This window comes from Podarcis erhardii (assembly GCF_964252035.2).
Source record: "Podarcis erhardii genome assembly, chromosome: 15".
Lineage (NCBI taxonomy): Eukaryota > Metazoa > Chordata > Lepidosauria > Squamata > Lacertidae > Podarcis > Podarcis erhardii.
Window position 1 is genome coordinate 19,144,525 of NC_138505.1, and position 13,223 is coordinate 19,157,747.

A 13,223-nucleotide genomic window follows, 5' to 3' on the forward strand; every position below is an offset into this window, starting at 1 on the left:
AGCTCAGTGGCACAGTGCTTGCTTTACATATAGATGGTCCTAGATACAATCCCCACAATATCTGGATTTTTTACTTGCCTCCGTCTAAGATCCTGGAGAATGAATGACCAGTAAGAGCAAGCTAGAACTCCCCAATCCGGAGCCCTCCAGATCTTTTGGACCACAAGCCCCATAACCCCTGGCCACTGGCTATACTGCCCAGTGCTGCAGGGAGTTGTAGCCCAAACCATATGGAGGGCATCAGGTGAGGGAAGGCTGGCATAGACAGTAGTAGGGCAAAGGGTTTGACCAGTTTCCCATGTACCTAACCCAGCTTGGAATGATCACTTGGAATGATGAGGCTTAAATCCCCGATTCAACTCATTAATTCACTTAAGCAACTTGCTCTGCCTCAGCCTTAGTCCCCATATTTGCAATATGGGAACAGCGCCAACCTACCTTACAAAATTGCTGCAAAGTTATTGTAAGCGAAGCATCTGGATGCTAAATGCCATTGCAGAAGCTGCCACCATCCGGCCCCTCCTTCCCCAAAATGCAGCCAAGGGGGGAATCTGAAGAACCATTTGCCCTGAAGAGAGGGGAGAAGCAGAAACAGAACTTACAAAATGAGATTGTTCCCCCATCCTGCTTTTTTGGGGTGGCTGTTGTAGAATTGTGATTGATGCTTTAAAAAATAATAATCATTTCACGTATGGAGTCCCCTTGAAGAGTATACAAATCCTCTGAATAAATATTTCATTGCTGAGAATAACCAGCGGAAAAGTTAAGCTAAGCCCCCACCTCAAAACTTGTTTTGACCACCAGGAAGTCAGCCCTGAGATTGGTGGCCACTCAACAGCCAAGATGGGAGACTCTGACCTTTGACCCCCAGCAATCTGAGACGACAGGGCAGAGGCTTTGACCAGAAGAAAGTCTTGCACATCAGCAGTGAGCAGATCCACTCCGTAAATTCTCAGTAGCTTCCTACATGTGGGAGGGGGCGCGCGGATGAGGAACTAGTTAAAACCACATCCTCCTATGCTAGACTAATTAATTTAGAATTTAAAGCAGACGCACAGATGCCGGGGCCAGCTGTTGAATTCAGTCATGTCTGCTCATTGCTTTCGAGGTGTCTCCTCCAAAGCCACGATGGAACCTTTGCCCTCGCCAGCCTCTCCCAACTTTAAAGATGCTTTGATCGGGAGGGTGGCTCACATCTGCACTTGTCAGACTTCACCTGGGTCCAGTTTTGGGAGCTGCACTTTAGGAAGGACAGAGACAAACAGGAAAAGGGGATAGGGAGGACCAGTGGGGTGGAAAGCCAAAGTCCTAGGAGGGAACACCGGTCTTGAAAGACCTACACTGGCTCCCAGTACGTTTCCAGGCACAATTCAAAGTGTTGGTGCTGACCTTTAAAGCCCTTAACGGCCTCCGTCCGGTATACCTGAAAGAGCGTCTCCACCCCCATTGTTCTGCCCGGACAGTGAGGTCCAGTGCTGAGGGCCTTCTGGCGGTTCCCTCCCTGCGAAAAGCCAAGTTACAGGGAACCAGGCAGAGGGCCTTCTCGGTAGTGGCACCCACCCTGTGCAACGCCCTCCCACTAGATGTCAAAGAGAAAAACAACTACCAGACTTTTTGGAGACATCTGAAGGCAGCCCTGTTTAGGGAAGCTTTTAATGTTTAATATATTACTGTATTTTAATATTCTGTTGGAAACCGCCAACAGATGGGCAGGTTATAAATAATAAATTATTATTATTACTATTATATAGCGCTAAAGTCTTATTTTTGAAATAATGGACTGAATGGTGATTGATTCTTAGTTAAACATCTGGCTAGTTCAGATGACCACCCTGAGCTAAGTTAAGAACTTCTGAGAACTGAAAGAAGAAAAGTCACTTGATCCAGGGACAGTCCACATATCTATCGGCCTACTCAGACCTCTTTTTCCTTAATGGTAACTGCTCCTGCTCAGGCTGCACAAAAAAAGCATTTTGGTCCCAGAGAGAGAATTCTACAGGATGGGGTATTTGTGTGCGAAAACAGTCAAAATCCAATTATCCACAGGCATGCCCCTCCAGATGGTGAAGATGTCAGGAGCGATCATGGCTCCTAGGCATGTTCCCTTGGCCACTTGCCAGTGGTGGGCAGGGCCAGAAGCAAAAGTAGGAGGAGCCATGGATGTGACTCCCACATGCCTGTTTTGTCTCTCAACTAGCTGAGAAGTGCAGAACCTTTTTCTGCCCAAGGGCCAAATCCCAGAGGCAAAAGTGGGTGGGGCCCTGGATGAGACTCTTACCTTTGTACAGGAGGCTGCTTTCCAAAATTCATCCATGTGGATGTCAGAAGTTTCTACACAGTCGTGCACACACCCCTCCATGGTGGCAAGCAAGAAGTATCAGCACAACTGAAGGACACACTCCAGCTGGGCAATGGTACTCAAGGAGGGTGTGGCAATGTCGGGGGGGGGGATATTTGGCCCCCTGGCCTAAGTCTCCCTGCCCCTGATCTAGCAATTCAAGCCTGATGAAGAGTTCTGGGGAATCAAAACTTGCACACTATTTTGCAATATTTCAGTTGGCCTAATCACTTTACATTTTTCTTATGGGCTGACAATACCACCTTTGCTTTTTGTACGACTTGGAAAACACCAAATTTAGCTCTTCTACAGAAGGATCCTAAACTGGATGAAGAGGTGCTCAGACCACCCTGAAGATGGGACTTCCTTCTCCAAGAGGCCATTCTCTGCAGCTACAAGAGAAAGCAAACCATTCTGGTTTCTGCTTTCTTTTTTTAACCAAGACACGATCTAAAATTAATCTCTAAAAGGTCCCTAGTTTCCCCATTTCCCCCACTTGCCAAGGAACGTGCCTGTGCTGTCCAAGGATGGAAATAGATCTAGGTAACAACTGGAATTTATGTTTATTTTTTTTAAAAAGGGAGATCAACCTATTTTATGTGTCTCCTTCCCAGCTCACCTAGGTACAACATGAAACCTGCAAACCAGGTTTGCAGACAGCACTTGAACATCTCTTTCAGTCTTCCAGGTTCCATCCTATGACTGTGATTCCATCCATGGCTCCAACATTAGCCAATGCCCCCCCCCCCGTTTTAATCACCTATTCCAGCCTTTACCAACCTGGTGCCCTCCAGATGTGTTTGACTACATCTCCCATTTGTCCTAGCCATGCTGTGCTGGCTGGGGCAGGTGAGAGCTGTAGGCCAAAAACAGACCTCTGGTGAACCTCCAAGGAAGGAAAGGATGCTTGAAAGAGAAGCCGCTACAGGTGTAAATGCATCTATAGCTCTGTTTGGGCAATCATTAGCTCCCGTGTCCATCTCTCCTCTGACATCTGCAAGCATCTGTAGGGTGGAGGCCTCTGCACATGTAGTCGTACATGTGCAAGTTCCCCTGAGATCTGAAATTCTGTTCCTGGGGAGACTGTGTGCATTCAACTATATGTGTAAAGGTGCAGAGAGACTTTCACACCTCACAGGCATAAAACGGGCCCAATTCCTTTGTACAGGATTATTGGCTATTTGTTAATTCAATGTTGGGTGTGTTTTATTGAAGTGGGAACCGCATGCATGGAATGGTGTGGGCAAGGAGAGAACTAAGTGACTGTGGATTGTGTGTTTCAATTAGTTGTGTGAAGTGCGAATATGCAAGTGAATACGTCCGACAACTCTATTACGTTCTTTGGGTAATTATGACTTTTTATGCTATATTGTGATTGCGTTGCATTTTGACATATTTGGAGGTATTTAATTACGTTATTTGAAATGTGGAGTTCTTATTAGTAGCACCATCAGTCTTATTCAGTTTTGAATGTTGAATTTGTATTTCTCATGAAGATTTTTTCCCCTTGGGATTTGCAAAACCACTTAGCTGCCGAAATATGAAGCGGTATATCTATATCTATATATGGTCTCCTTGCTCCTGCACTGCTGAACTGTGCTGTGTGCTCTTGACACTTAAATTCCCAAGATCACTCGACATAAGATGATGGCCAAGCGCAAGATCTCCAAGGAGATGTTCTCAGACAACTGCTAGTAAGGACCATTAATAACTGAAGGGTATCAGGAAGGGACCAAACTCAGAGGCAAAACACCTGTCCAGCATGCAGATGGTCCAAGTTTTCATTCCCTGGTTTCTCTAAAGGTCGGAGTAAACAGGTGAACCTGCAGTGCTTGAGACCTTGGGCAGTCGCCATCTGTCAGGGCAGACAATGCTAGGCTCAATGGCCAAATGATCTGACCAGCAATAAGGCAGCTGCCTATATTCTTAAGCATTGCCAAAGGCTGAAGGGTGTGAAGGAGTAGCTGATTTGTAAGGGGGGGGGGCTCTAAACACAGCAGCCAGCAGTGTCCTAGAGACGGCTATGGAGTTCAGGCCACTGGGACTCCGTCCTAAACAACAGAGGCCTCTAGATATCAACATCTTCCAGTGTCCCTGCTGCAGTTCCCATCATTAAGCTGTGCTTCCTAGATTCACTTCCATGGGAACATTTCGGCCCCCAGTTTATATCCCCAGCATGGTGGACAGACTATGACTGCCATGACTACAACTGGGGAAGATGCAGCTTCACAAAGCTCTCTGGGTGACCTTGGGCCCTTCACTTCCTTTTCAGATCTAACCGACCTCGCAAGGTTGTTGTAGGAATGAAAGGAGCGGGGAGCTCCTCGGGGGAATCAAACGCACAAAGGGAATCCTGCCTGCGAGTGGCTGCCCAACCACGGCCGCCGGCTGGAGCGAGAAGAGCACTCTGCACATGCTCTTGCACCCCTTGCCTCCTGTCTTGACGTATACCGGGAGGAAGCCCCCGCGCCCCGCCCGAAGCCGAGCTTAGGCACGGGAGAGTTGGGTCTTTTGTCACACAATAGCGGCGGCGGCGGCGGGGAGCCGGGAGCCTGTTCTGCGGGTGAGCGCCTGCGCTGCGCGTGTGCGCGCCCCGTCTGCCTTCCTCTATGTAACAGCCCGGCTCCTGGCGCAGGTTGCGTCCGTGTGCGCGCGTGCCTCGCAAATGCCCTCTTCTCGGTGCTGGGATTTGAGGGCGCAACGAGGCGCAACGTGCACGGTATTGTATGAAAACGCCCGCTGCGCGCTTTACGACCGGGGAGTTTGCCTGGCTTGCGTTTCCCGGGGCGGGGAGAGAGAAGGATGTCCTTAAAACGCTTCAATGGAGGCGATCTCTTTCCCAGGCAGCCAATGCATTCAGACCAGCACCCATCCATCTTTCCCCCGCCCCGTTAGAATCGGCAAGCCCTGATTTGGAAAAGCGGCGGAGCCTCTCTCTCTCTCTCTCTGCCCCTTCCAACCCACCTCTACCCACCACGGCTTCTCCCCCCGGGCTCAGTCAGGGCGGAGGTGCCGCCAGCTTCGCTTCCCTCGCCTTCCCCGCCCGCCGCCGCCTGGAGCCCGATCCACGTGCCGGAGCGCATGACGCGCGGCCAGGGCGCACAGGACGGAACTGGCCCGGCCGCCGCCGCCGCCGCCGCCGCCTGCCTACCTCTCCACGCCCGTCCGCGCTCCAGCTCTGCAACCCAACCGGACGCTGCTGCTGCTGCTGCTCCCGCCGCCGCTCGCCCCGCGTGTCCCCTCCCGGCCGGGCGCCCGCCCCCGCTCCGCTCCCTGCGGCCCTGGCACCGCCCTCTCCTCCTTCCTCCTCTCAATCGGGGGCGGAGAGACCCAGATTGGGGAGGAAGGAGGGGGCGCTTTGCGGCGTCACACAACGCCAGGGAGGACTCACAAAGCGCGGGGGGTGGCGGGGGGAGAAGAGTGGCGGCTAGCAGGAAAGCACGGCTTCTTTCGTTTCCAGGACAAGAGGAGCGAGATTCTGAACATGTGCAGAGTACTTTTGAGTACCGCTCCCTCCCTCGCGGAAACAACGCCAAGACTTGAGTTAGCGCCCTGATTTTGAGGGTGATAGAGAGCGCCCACCACGACGGGGGAGAGGGCAGCCCTCATTCTCCCCCCTCCCCCAAACAGTTTATAATTAACACCCCCCCGTTTTATCCATCTGGAATGTTTTATGTGGCCAACACAGCTACGTTTCCTCCAGGAGGCGAGGGCTTTGAAGTCACCCACCCTGAATACCCCGCCCCCCTGAACGGGAGCAAATCAGCACCATCATGACACACTAAGGGGGGCTGTTTCGGGAAGATGCTCAAGAGCAGGGGTAGGCAAACTAAGGCCCGGGGCCAGATGCGGCCCAATCGCCTTCTCAATCCAGCCTGCGGATGGCCCAGGAATCAGCATGTTTTTACTTGAGTAGAATGTGTGCTTTAAAATGCATCTCTGGGTTATTTGTGGGGCCTGCCTGGTGTTTTTACATGAGCAGAATGTGTGCTTTTATTTAAAATGCATCTCTGGGTTATTTGTGGGGCCTGCCTGGTGTTTTTACATGAGCAGAATGTGTGTTTTTATTTAAAATGCATCTCTGGGTTATTTGTGGGGCATAGGAATTCGTTCATTATTTTTTTTCAAAATGTAGTCCAGCCCCCAAAAAGGTCTGAGGGACGGTGGACCGGCCCACGGCTGAAAAAGCTTGCTGACCCCTGCTCAAGAGTGAAGAACAAGTGTAAGGCAAGTTCCCAAAACATACACGAAACTGGGGTTGGTAAGGACTTTAGCACAGAAAACCACCTCCTTCTCTTCTTCACATTGCCAAGACATAGGTAGGTTCAGGTGCAGTCCTTCTCCCCCCAGCAGGAAGACACTCTCTCCATTCCTAGGCAAACAAGGCCCCCATCTTTGCAACTGGGATTAAATTTAGGGAGGTGTGTGTGGAATCAGTTCTCAAGTTTTCTCTTCCCCCCACTTCTGCCTTGCATTTTCCATTGTAAATGGTGGATTTCTAAAAAGGTCTCAAGTGTGAGCACCTATGATTTGCCTGTAAGAAGGGCTGACAAATCCAGAACCAGTTTGAAAGAGGCGCAGGGGGGCAGAACCCCACCCCGAAAGAGGAGGAAAGCAGCTGCTCTCTTACTCAAGGAGAGAGGGACCAGTGAAGGAGATGCAGAACCCACAACCCCTCTTCTCTCGCAAATATCTGGTTCCCCGTCACCCACCGCAAGTTACAAAACATGATGCACAGGTGGATGGCTGTTGTCGTGTTTTTTTCCTGCATTTTTAATTTTTATACCAACCAAAAATCCAGGATCCAGGGATGGGGGGGGGGCGGTAAAGAGGAAAATAAAAACAAACAAACAAACAAAAATATCCCCAAGGAACAACGGCAGAAAAGAAAAGAAAAATGTCCTTGAGTGTCACTAGTACAAAGTTAGTGTCCAAGGTGGGTCCCTGTGCAGCGGTTGTGGGAGAGAAAAAGGGGGCAGTGCATGGAGTCCTCCCCCCTCCTCTAACCTTTCGGGTAGACTGAGCCTGCCCCTGCAGGCAAGGAGGGAGGAGAGGCGAGAAATGGGGGCACAGAAGGCTGTAGCAGGGCATGAAAGGAGCAGCCCCCACTCCCCTTATTGCTGTCCATGGTCCTGAATGAGGGAAAGCGGAATCAGAGTGCATTCCCCCCCCAAAAAAAGGGGGGGCGGCAGAATAAGAGTCAAACGGGACCAGCCCGTAATTCTGTAGGAGATGAAACAGCCCCCCCCCACTCAGTACTGGTGTTCTAGGAGGGGCTGCACGGCCGCTGGGCTCTCCTCTTCCTCTCGCTGCCTCTCCCACTCGGCCACAACTGGGGCAGGTTCTGGGGGGCTGCAGTTCCCTCCGGGTGTTGATGGTTCCAGAGGCAAGGGGGACGTGGAGTCGCTGGTGGCTTCAGGGACTGGTCCTGGGGTAGAGGGCTGAGAGACAGAAAGAGAGAGAGAGAGAGAGAGAGAGAGAGAGAGAGAGAGAGAAGAAAGGCGTCCACATTAGTATATCAGATATTTAGAGAAACAGTACTCGATTTGTATTACAAGCCTGCCCAGGACAGATGAAGCCCCACTGATCTCAATGGGAACTACGTTTGAGTAGACCTGCATAGAATTTCACTTTTCATCTTAAACATCCTTTGGCATAAAAAATATCCAGTAGGAAAGGAGAACGACAGGCTTTGGTATTATTCCATTTTTTGGCTAAACTGGTGTGTGTGTTTTTTTACCCTTTAATACCTTGCACTGTAAACCAGTACCAAAATTATTATACTTTCTCATTCTTTACGCCGCTGGGGGGATTTGAATGGAAAGAATACCAGAATTCCAACTGGCCTCAGAAAGGGGCCTGAGCTACAAAGAGTTGGGGAGGGGAGAGGATGCGGCTGTGGTTGGAGCTGGGGGGAGGGAGACAAGGGTTAGGACCCAAGGGATTCATCCAGACACCACAATGCACACTGTCTGCAAATGGCTGGCAAATCCTCCTCCTGACCTTCAAAATACACCCCCTCCTTGTTGTTTATGGGGGAGTGGGAGTTGGCCTAATAGCTTTCCATTAGCACTAAGAGGATTGCAGAGCTAAGGATGGCACCACGCTGAGCCCAGCCACCTGGCTGGGGTGGGGAAGGAAGAATATTATTGTTTTCTCTCTCCTCTCATTAGCCATAGCCATCATATATGAGATTAGGTCCTCCCAAACACTCCCCTTAAGCATGAGTGGGGAACCTGCACTGCCCTCCAAGAGTTATTTATTTGTCTTTATGTATGGGCCGCTTCCCAGCATAAATTCATCAACGCAGATGTAACTAAATAAAGCTCTAATCATTTTAATTTTTTGTCACTTTTGTGTCCACAACCCTGAGCTCCTTTGGGAGGAAGGGTGGGATATCAATCAATTCGATAAACAATGAGCGCACAAAAGCATGAGCAATAAAATCGTTTTGACAAACTCTAAAGCCAATAAAGCCAGCTTCACAAGTTCTAAAGCAATGAAACAACTTCTGCAGGTATGCCCCTCGTATTGCATAAAGGATTGGATCACACAATAGGGAAAGTTTAAGACAACAATGTCTTCAGCTGGACATCCAAACCGTTGGATTCCAACTCCCATGAGTCAGTGGTCAGCAAGTATGGGGCAGGGAGGGAGCTGATTCCCCACTCTTGAGCTGTAGGCCCCACCCACCAATTAAGATTGGCACTGGCTGGCAGCTCAGAAGAGCACCTTTTCCTAGGCTGGCGATCCAACTTCAAAATGCTGAATTTGACATTTATTAATTGTACTATTTTATTAAAATATTTTTAAACCATCCTTCCTCTGTTAGATATCAGAGCGGTCTAAAAGAAAAGGCCAGAAACTAAAATACTACAAAACTAAAATACTCTTCTTTGCAGAACATTCCACAGGACTAGGCCAATGAGAATAAAGGATTTCTTGCTGTTGTCAAATGAGCCTCACCAATTTGGGAAACAACCAATGATGCTCCTATAGATGATCTCAGCTGGGATATCCCCGAATACCCTGGGCCTAAGCAGTATTAGAAACACAGGTACATAAGCTAGGTGCCAAACAGCTTCTTAAACCAGGGTTACAATTGTCAAAACGGAATGTCTAGTTGCCATTTTGGGGCCAGGCAGCTCAAAAGTCGTTTTTTTCAGTACAACTCTTTGGTTCCTGAAATTCATTCAGGATAAAATATAAATGGATAAAATTCGACAGGATGTGTTGCTAGTATGTGAAAATGGCCAAGACCCAAAGACCCCAGGCATGCACCTCCAGATGGTGGAGATGTCACGCACCATCCTGGTGCCTGGGCATCTTCACTTGGTTGCAAGTGGCTGATAGCCAGGTGCAAAATGCACCTGCCGAATTTTGAATGCTGGACCTAAGTGGTTGGGGGGCTTTGTAAATTAATATAAGGACCGTAAGCCTGGCTCAGCAGCAGATGGGCAGCCAGTGCAGATGTTTTAACAATGGTGTGACATGCTGTTGGCCAGGTGCGCCCATATAATAACCAAGCTTTTGCTTAATGGTTCCCAAAACCATCAAGCAGCAGGTTCTTCTTATCCATGCTTGGATGAATTGGGTGCCATTTTGGATCAAGATGGCAGACTGGCCTTTCGAAATGGCACTGATCTTTCAGTTTCTTAGAATTCCCAAAGAACACTGGATATAAGGCTGCTGGGTAGATGTTTATAGAACAGGCAGAAGGGACAATGGCTGAAGACCAATTCCATGTTATTTCAGAAACTCGAAAGAACTGGCTGTCCTGCAGAGGGACCAGACTGGCTATTTCCCACCATTTTATCCATTTGTTTATTACTTAATTTTATATCTTTCTGTGCAGCAGGATCTGGGATGGGTCATAACAATGAAAGAAAACACAAAGTGCCTTAGCAGAGATTCCTGCATTGCAGGGAGTTGGGACTAGATGACCCTTGTGTCCCTTCCAACTCTATGAATCCATGAGGCTATTAAAACATCTGCCCTCTTGTGTTATGTCAGGGCACAAAGAGGAAGGGAAATACAGTGGTACCTCGGGTTACATACGCTTCAGGTTACATACGCTTCAGGTTACAGACTCCACTAACCCAGAAATATTACCTTGGGTTAAGAACTTTGCTTCAGGATGAGAACAGAAATCGTGCAGCGGCAGCAGGAGGCCCCATAAGCTAAAGTGGTGCTTCAGGTTAAGAACAGTTTCAGGTTAAGAACAGACCTCTGGAACGAATTAAGTTCTTAACCCGAGGTACCACTGCAACTGGGAGGCAGGGAGGGAGGGAGCCCACTGAAATTCAGCTGAAGGGCAAAGCTTTCCTGCTGGCTCTCTGCAGGGCTGGCAAGGCAAGGCAAGTCTATTAAAAATGGATGGAGGTGAGCAGATACACACCTGAGGTTTAGGGCTCCCACCAACACCCGGAGTCCCCAGCACAGCCACAGCGGGAGATGATAGAGCAGCGTTGTCCTTCGTGCGGGGCGAGGGTGTTCCGGGGGGGACGTCGCTCTCGCTCCCGCCCAGCCCGTTCAGTCCCTTGCGGCTGGGCAGGCTCCATTTGCCACAGAGGCCCTCGTAGGCAAAGGCGGAGTGGGCCCCGAGCCCCGGGCGGAGAGGCAGAGGGGCACGTCCCGGCCCCTCAGCCACAGAAGCCAAGGAGCTGGCGCAGGAAAGCTGGCTTCCCAAGAAGTGCGGACCAGGGGGCCATGATGCAGCCGGCGTAGGTGGGGGCCGTCCTTCGCCCTGGCTCAGCAAGGGGCCTGCCGGCTGGGGCTGGACCAGCCAGCTTTGGCTCGGAGGAAGAGGAAGGCCGGACTCTAGTTCTGCAGAGATAAGAACAGCAATGTGGCCACCACAGCTATGTGACAGGACAAGCCCCAAGGGATGAGCAGCCCTGAGCCCACACCAAGCCTTCCTATTGAAAGGGCATTGGACAAAATTCAGGGAGGATAAGGCTGTCAATGGCTATATGTTAAGAAATATGCCTGAACATTGAGCGTGTAAGTTTACGTCTGAAATCAATGGATAGAACAAACATCATTACATGTACTTATGGATAAGTGTTTAATGGTTATATGTTTAAAAACCAATAAAATTTTGTTTTAAAAGGCTGTCAGTGGCTTTTAGCCAAGTTGGGTATGTTCTTCCATGGTCTAGTGTCTGAAGAGAGAACAAAGAGTGACCTCTCCAGAGTAACTCCCAGTCAACAGAAGCCATAAGGCACAAAGGAGATCAGGAATAACTAATATGGACATAATATTTGATAAAGAAATAAAGGAACAACTGCTGGAAATTAAAACCTCACACAGGAAGAAGAAAGGAGAACTTCATTTGTGAATTTACAAATTACTATATGTGTTAATGCGAACTGAAGTTACCGTATTTTGCGCCCCATAGGACACACCGGCCCATAACGCGCACTTAGTTTTTTTGGGGAAAAATAAAGAAAAAAAAAAAATTTCCCCCCCAGCCCCCAGAACAGGCTGCTCTGCGCAGGCCGTGGGACCCCTCCCGCAGCTTGCGCAAAGCTACCCGAAGCCCTGGCGCGACTGCCCAGCACGCCGGGGCTTCGGGATAAGAGGCGGCTCTGTGCAAGCCGCGGGAGCCCTCCTGCGGCTTGCGCGGAGCTACCCGAACCCCTCTCACTCTCCAGGCTTCAGCGAAAGACTGCATTCGCCCCATAGGACGCACACACATTTCCCCTTCCTTTTTGGAGGGGGAAAAGTGCGTCCTATAGGGCGAAAAATACGGTAATCATTGTAGCTGTGGTTTAAGGGATTTTATCAAGAAACAAAATTTATATTTGGCTATGTAATTGATTTGTATTGGAATTGGTATTGCTATTTCGAATTAATATAATATGGCACATGTTGGATTTTTGCAATTAAAAATTAATAAAAAATATTTAACAAAGAAGGAGAAGGAGAAGGAGAAGGTGGAGGAGGAGGAGAAGGAGAAGACAGTGTCTGCAGGTGCTGGGGGCGGTGGCGAGTGCTGTTACAGGTTTTCCATCCAGCAGGCTCTCCTTCTGCTGGAATCCCAGCCCTCCTCCTGTTCTCAAAACCTTGTCCTCTCTGACTCCCACCCCCCCGCTGTGTTAACCCCTATTATGCCCCATTCTTTCACCAAGAGCCATGTCGCATTTGTGGGGTGGGAGTGGGGGGAGAGTCCTCCTTACCTGCCTGAGGCTGGGCAGCGGTGATGACCGGTTCGGCGGGGTTTGCAGCCCCTGTGCCCACACTGTGAGCGGTGCTCCCAGGAGCCTGAGACCCGTGCACAGTGGGATTATTGCTGAGGGAGGAAGAGCCACCACCGCAGTCCGAATCCTCAATGTTCCCTCCGCTATTGCAACCAGCCCCACAGCCTTTCTGCAACCTGTGAAACAGAGGATGAAATTGGGACAGGTGTTGAGCAGGTGGGGTTGCAAGCAAAGGGAATAGCTGTGCTGGTTTTACTGCCCACCCTGTCCTTCTAGTTACCAAGAAACCGCCCCCCCAACCTTGAATTTTATTTATTGATTGTATTTATTCTTGCCTTAGCCCTGCTATCTTCGGAAATAGGCTCCACCCTGCACCACAGAGAACTAGTAGGCTTCTTCCTGAGTGCCACATGGTCAGCTCAACAATGGAAGAGCCAGACTGAAATACCCCTAAACATATGGAAAAATAATACGTGGGATACAGCAATGTTTGAGTGTCTCGCCTGACATAGGAGGGCAATTAAAGGCATAACGAAAAGAGGCACCTTCCAAGAAAGGTGGACCCCTTTTTTAAACTATGTTAATGGCCAAAATCAAGACTTTGTTATACCAACTGTGCAGTGGAGAGATTATGTTAAGTAATATGTTTGAGCACTGAATGTGTAAGCTTATGTCCAAAGTCA

At 49.6% G+C, this 13,223-nt stretch overlaps 2 protein-coding genes across 2 annotated transcripts in view; both read right to left on the reverse strand.

Annotated features, from left to right (window-relative positions):
• SIPA1 (signal-induced proliferation-associated 1) overlaps positions 1 to 5,620 on the reverse strand; it is a 35,721-nt gene extending 30,101 nt beyond the window's left edge. Inside the window, exons 1-2 of the mRNA XM_081841743.1 lie at positions 5,490 to 5,620; positions 439 to 568 (exon numbers count right to left, since the gene is read on the reverse strand). The gene's annotated coding sequence lies outside the window, so the exon portion shown is untranslated. The remainder of the gene's footprint in view (positions 1 to 438; positions 569 to 5,489) is intronic.
• Positions 5,621 to 7,087: 1,467 nt separating this feature from the next.
• Positions 7,088 to 13,223, reverse strand: part of PCNX3 (pecanex 3) — a 47,797-nt gene continuing 41,661 nt past the window's right edge. The window contains exons 33-35 of the mRNA XM_081841685.1: positions 12,520 to 12,716; positions 10,737 to 11,164; positions 7,088 to 7,779 (exon numbers count right to left, since the gene is read on the reverse strand). Coding sequence (XP_081697811.1) covers positions 7,591 to 7,779; positions 10,737 to 11,164; positions 12,520 to 12,716 — 814 coding nt within the window. The 3' untranslated portion in view covers positions 7,088 to 7,590. The remainder of the gene's footprint in view (positions 7,780 to 10,736; positions 11,165 to 12,519; positions 12,717 to 13,223) is intronic.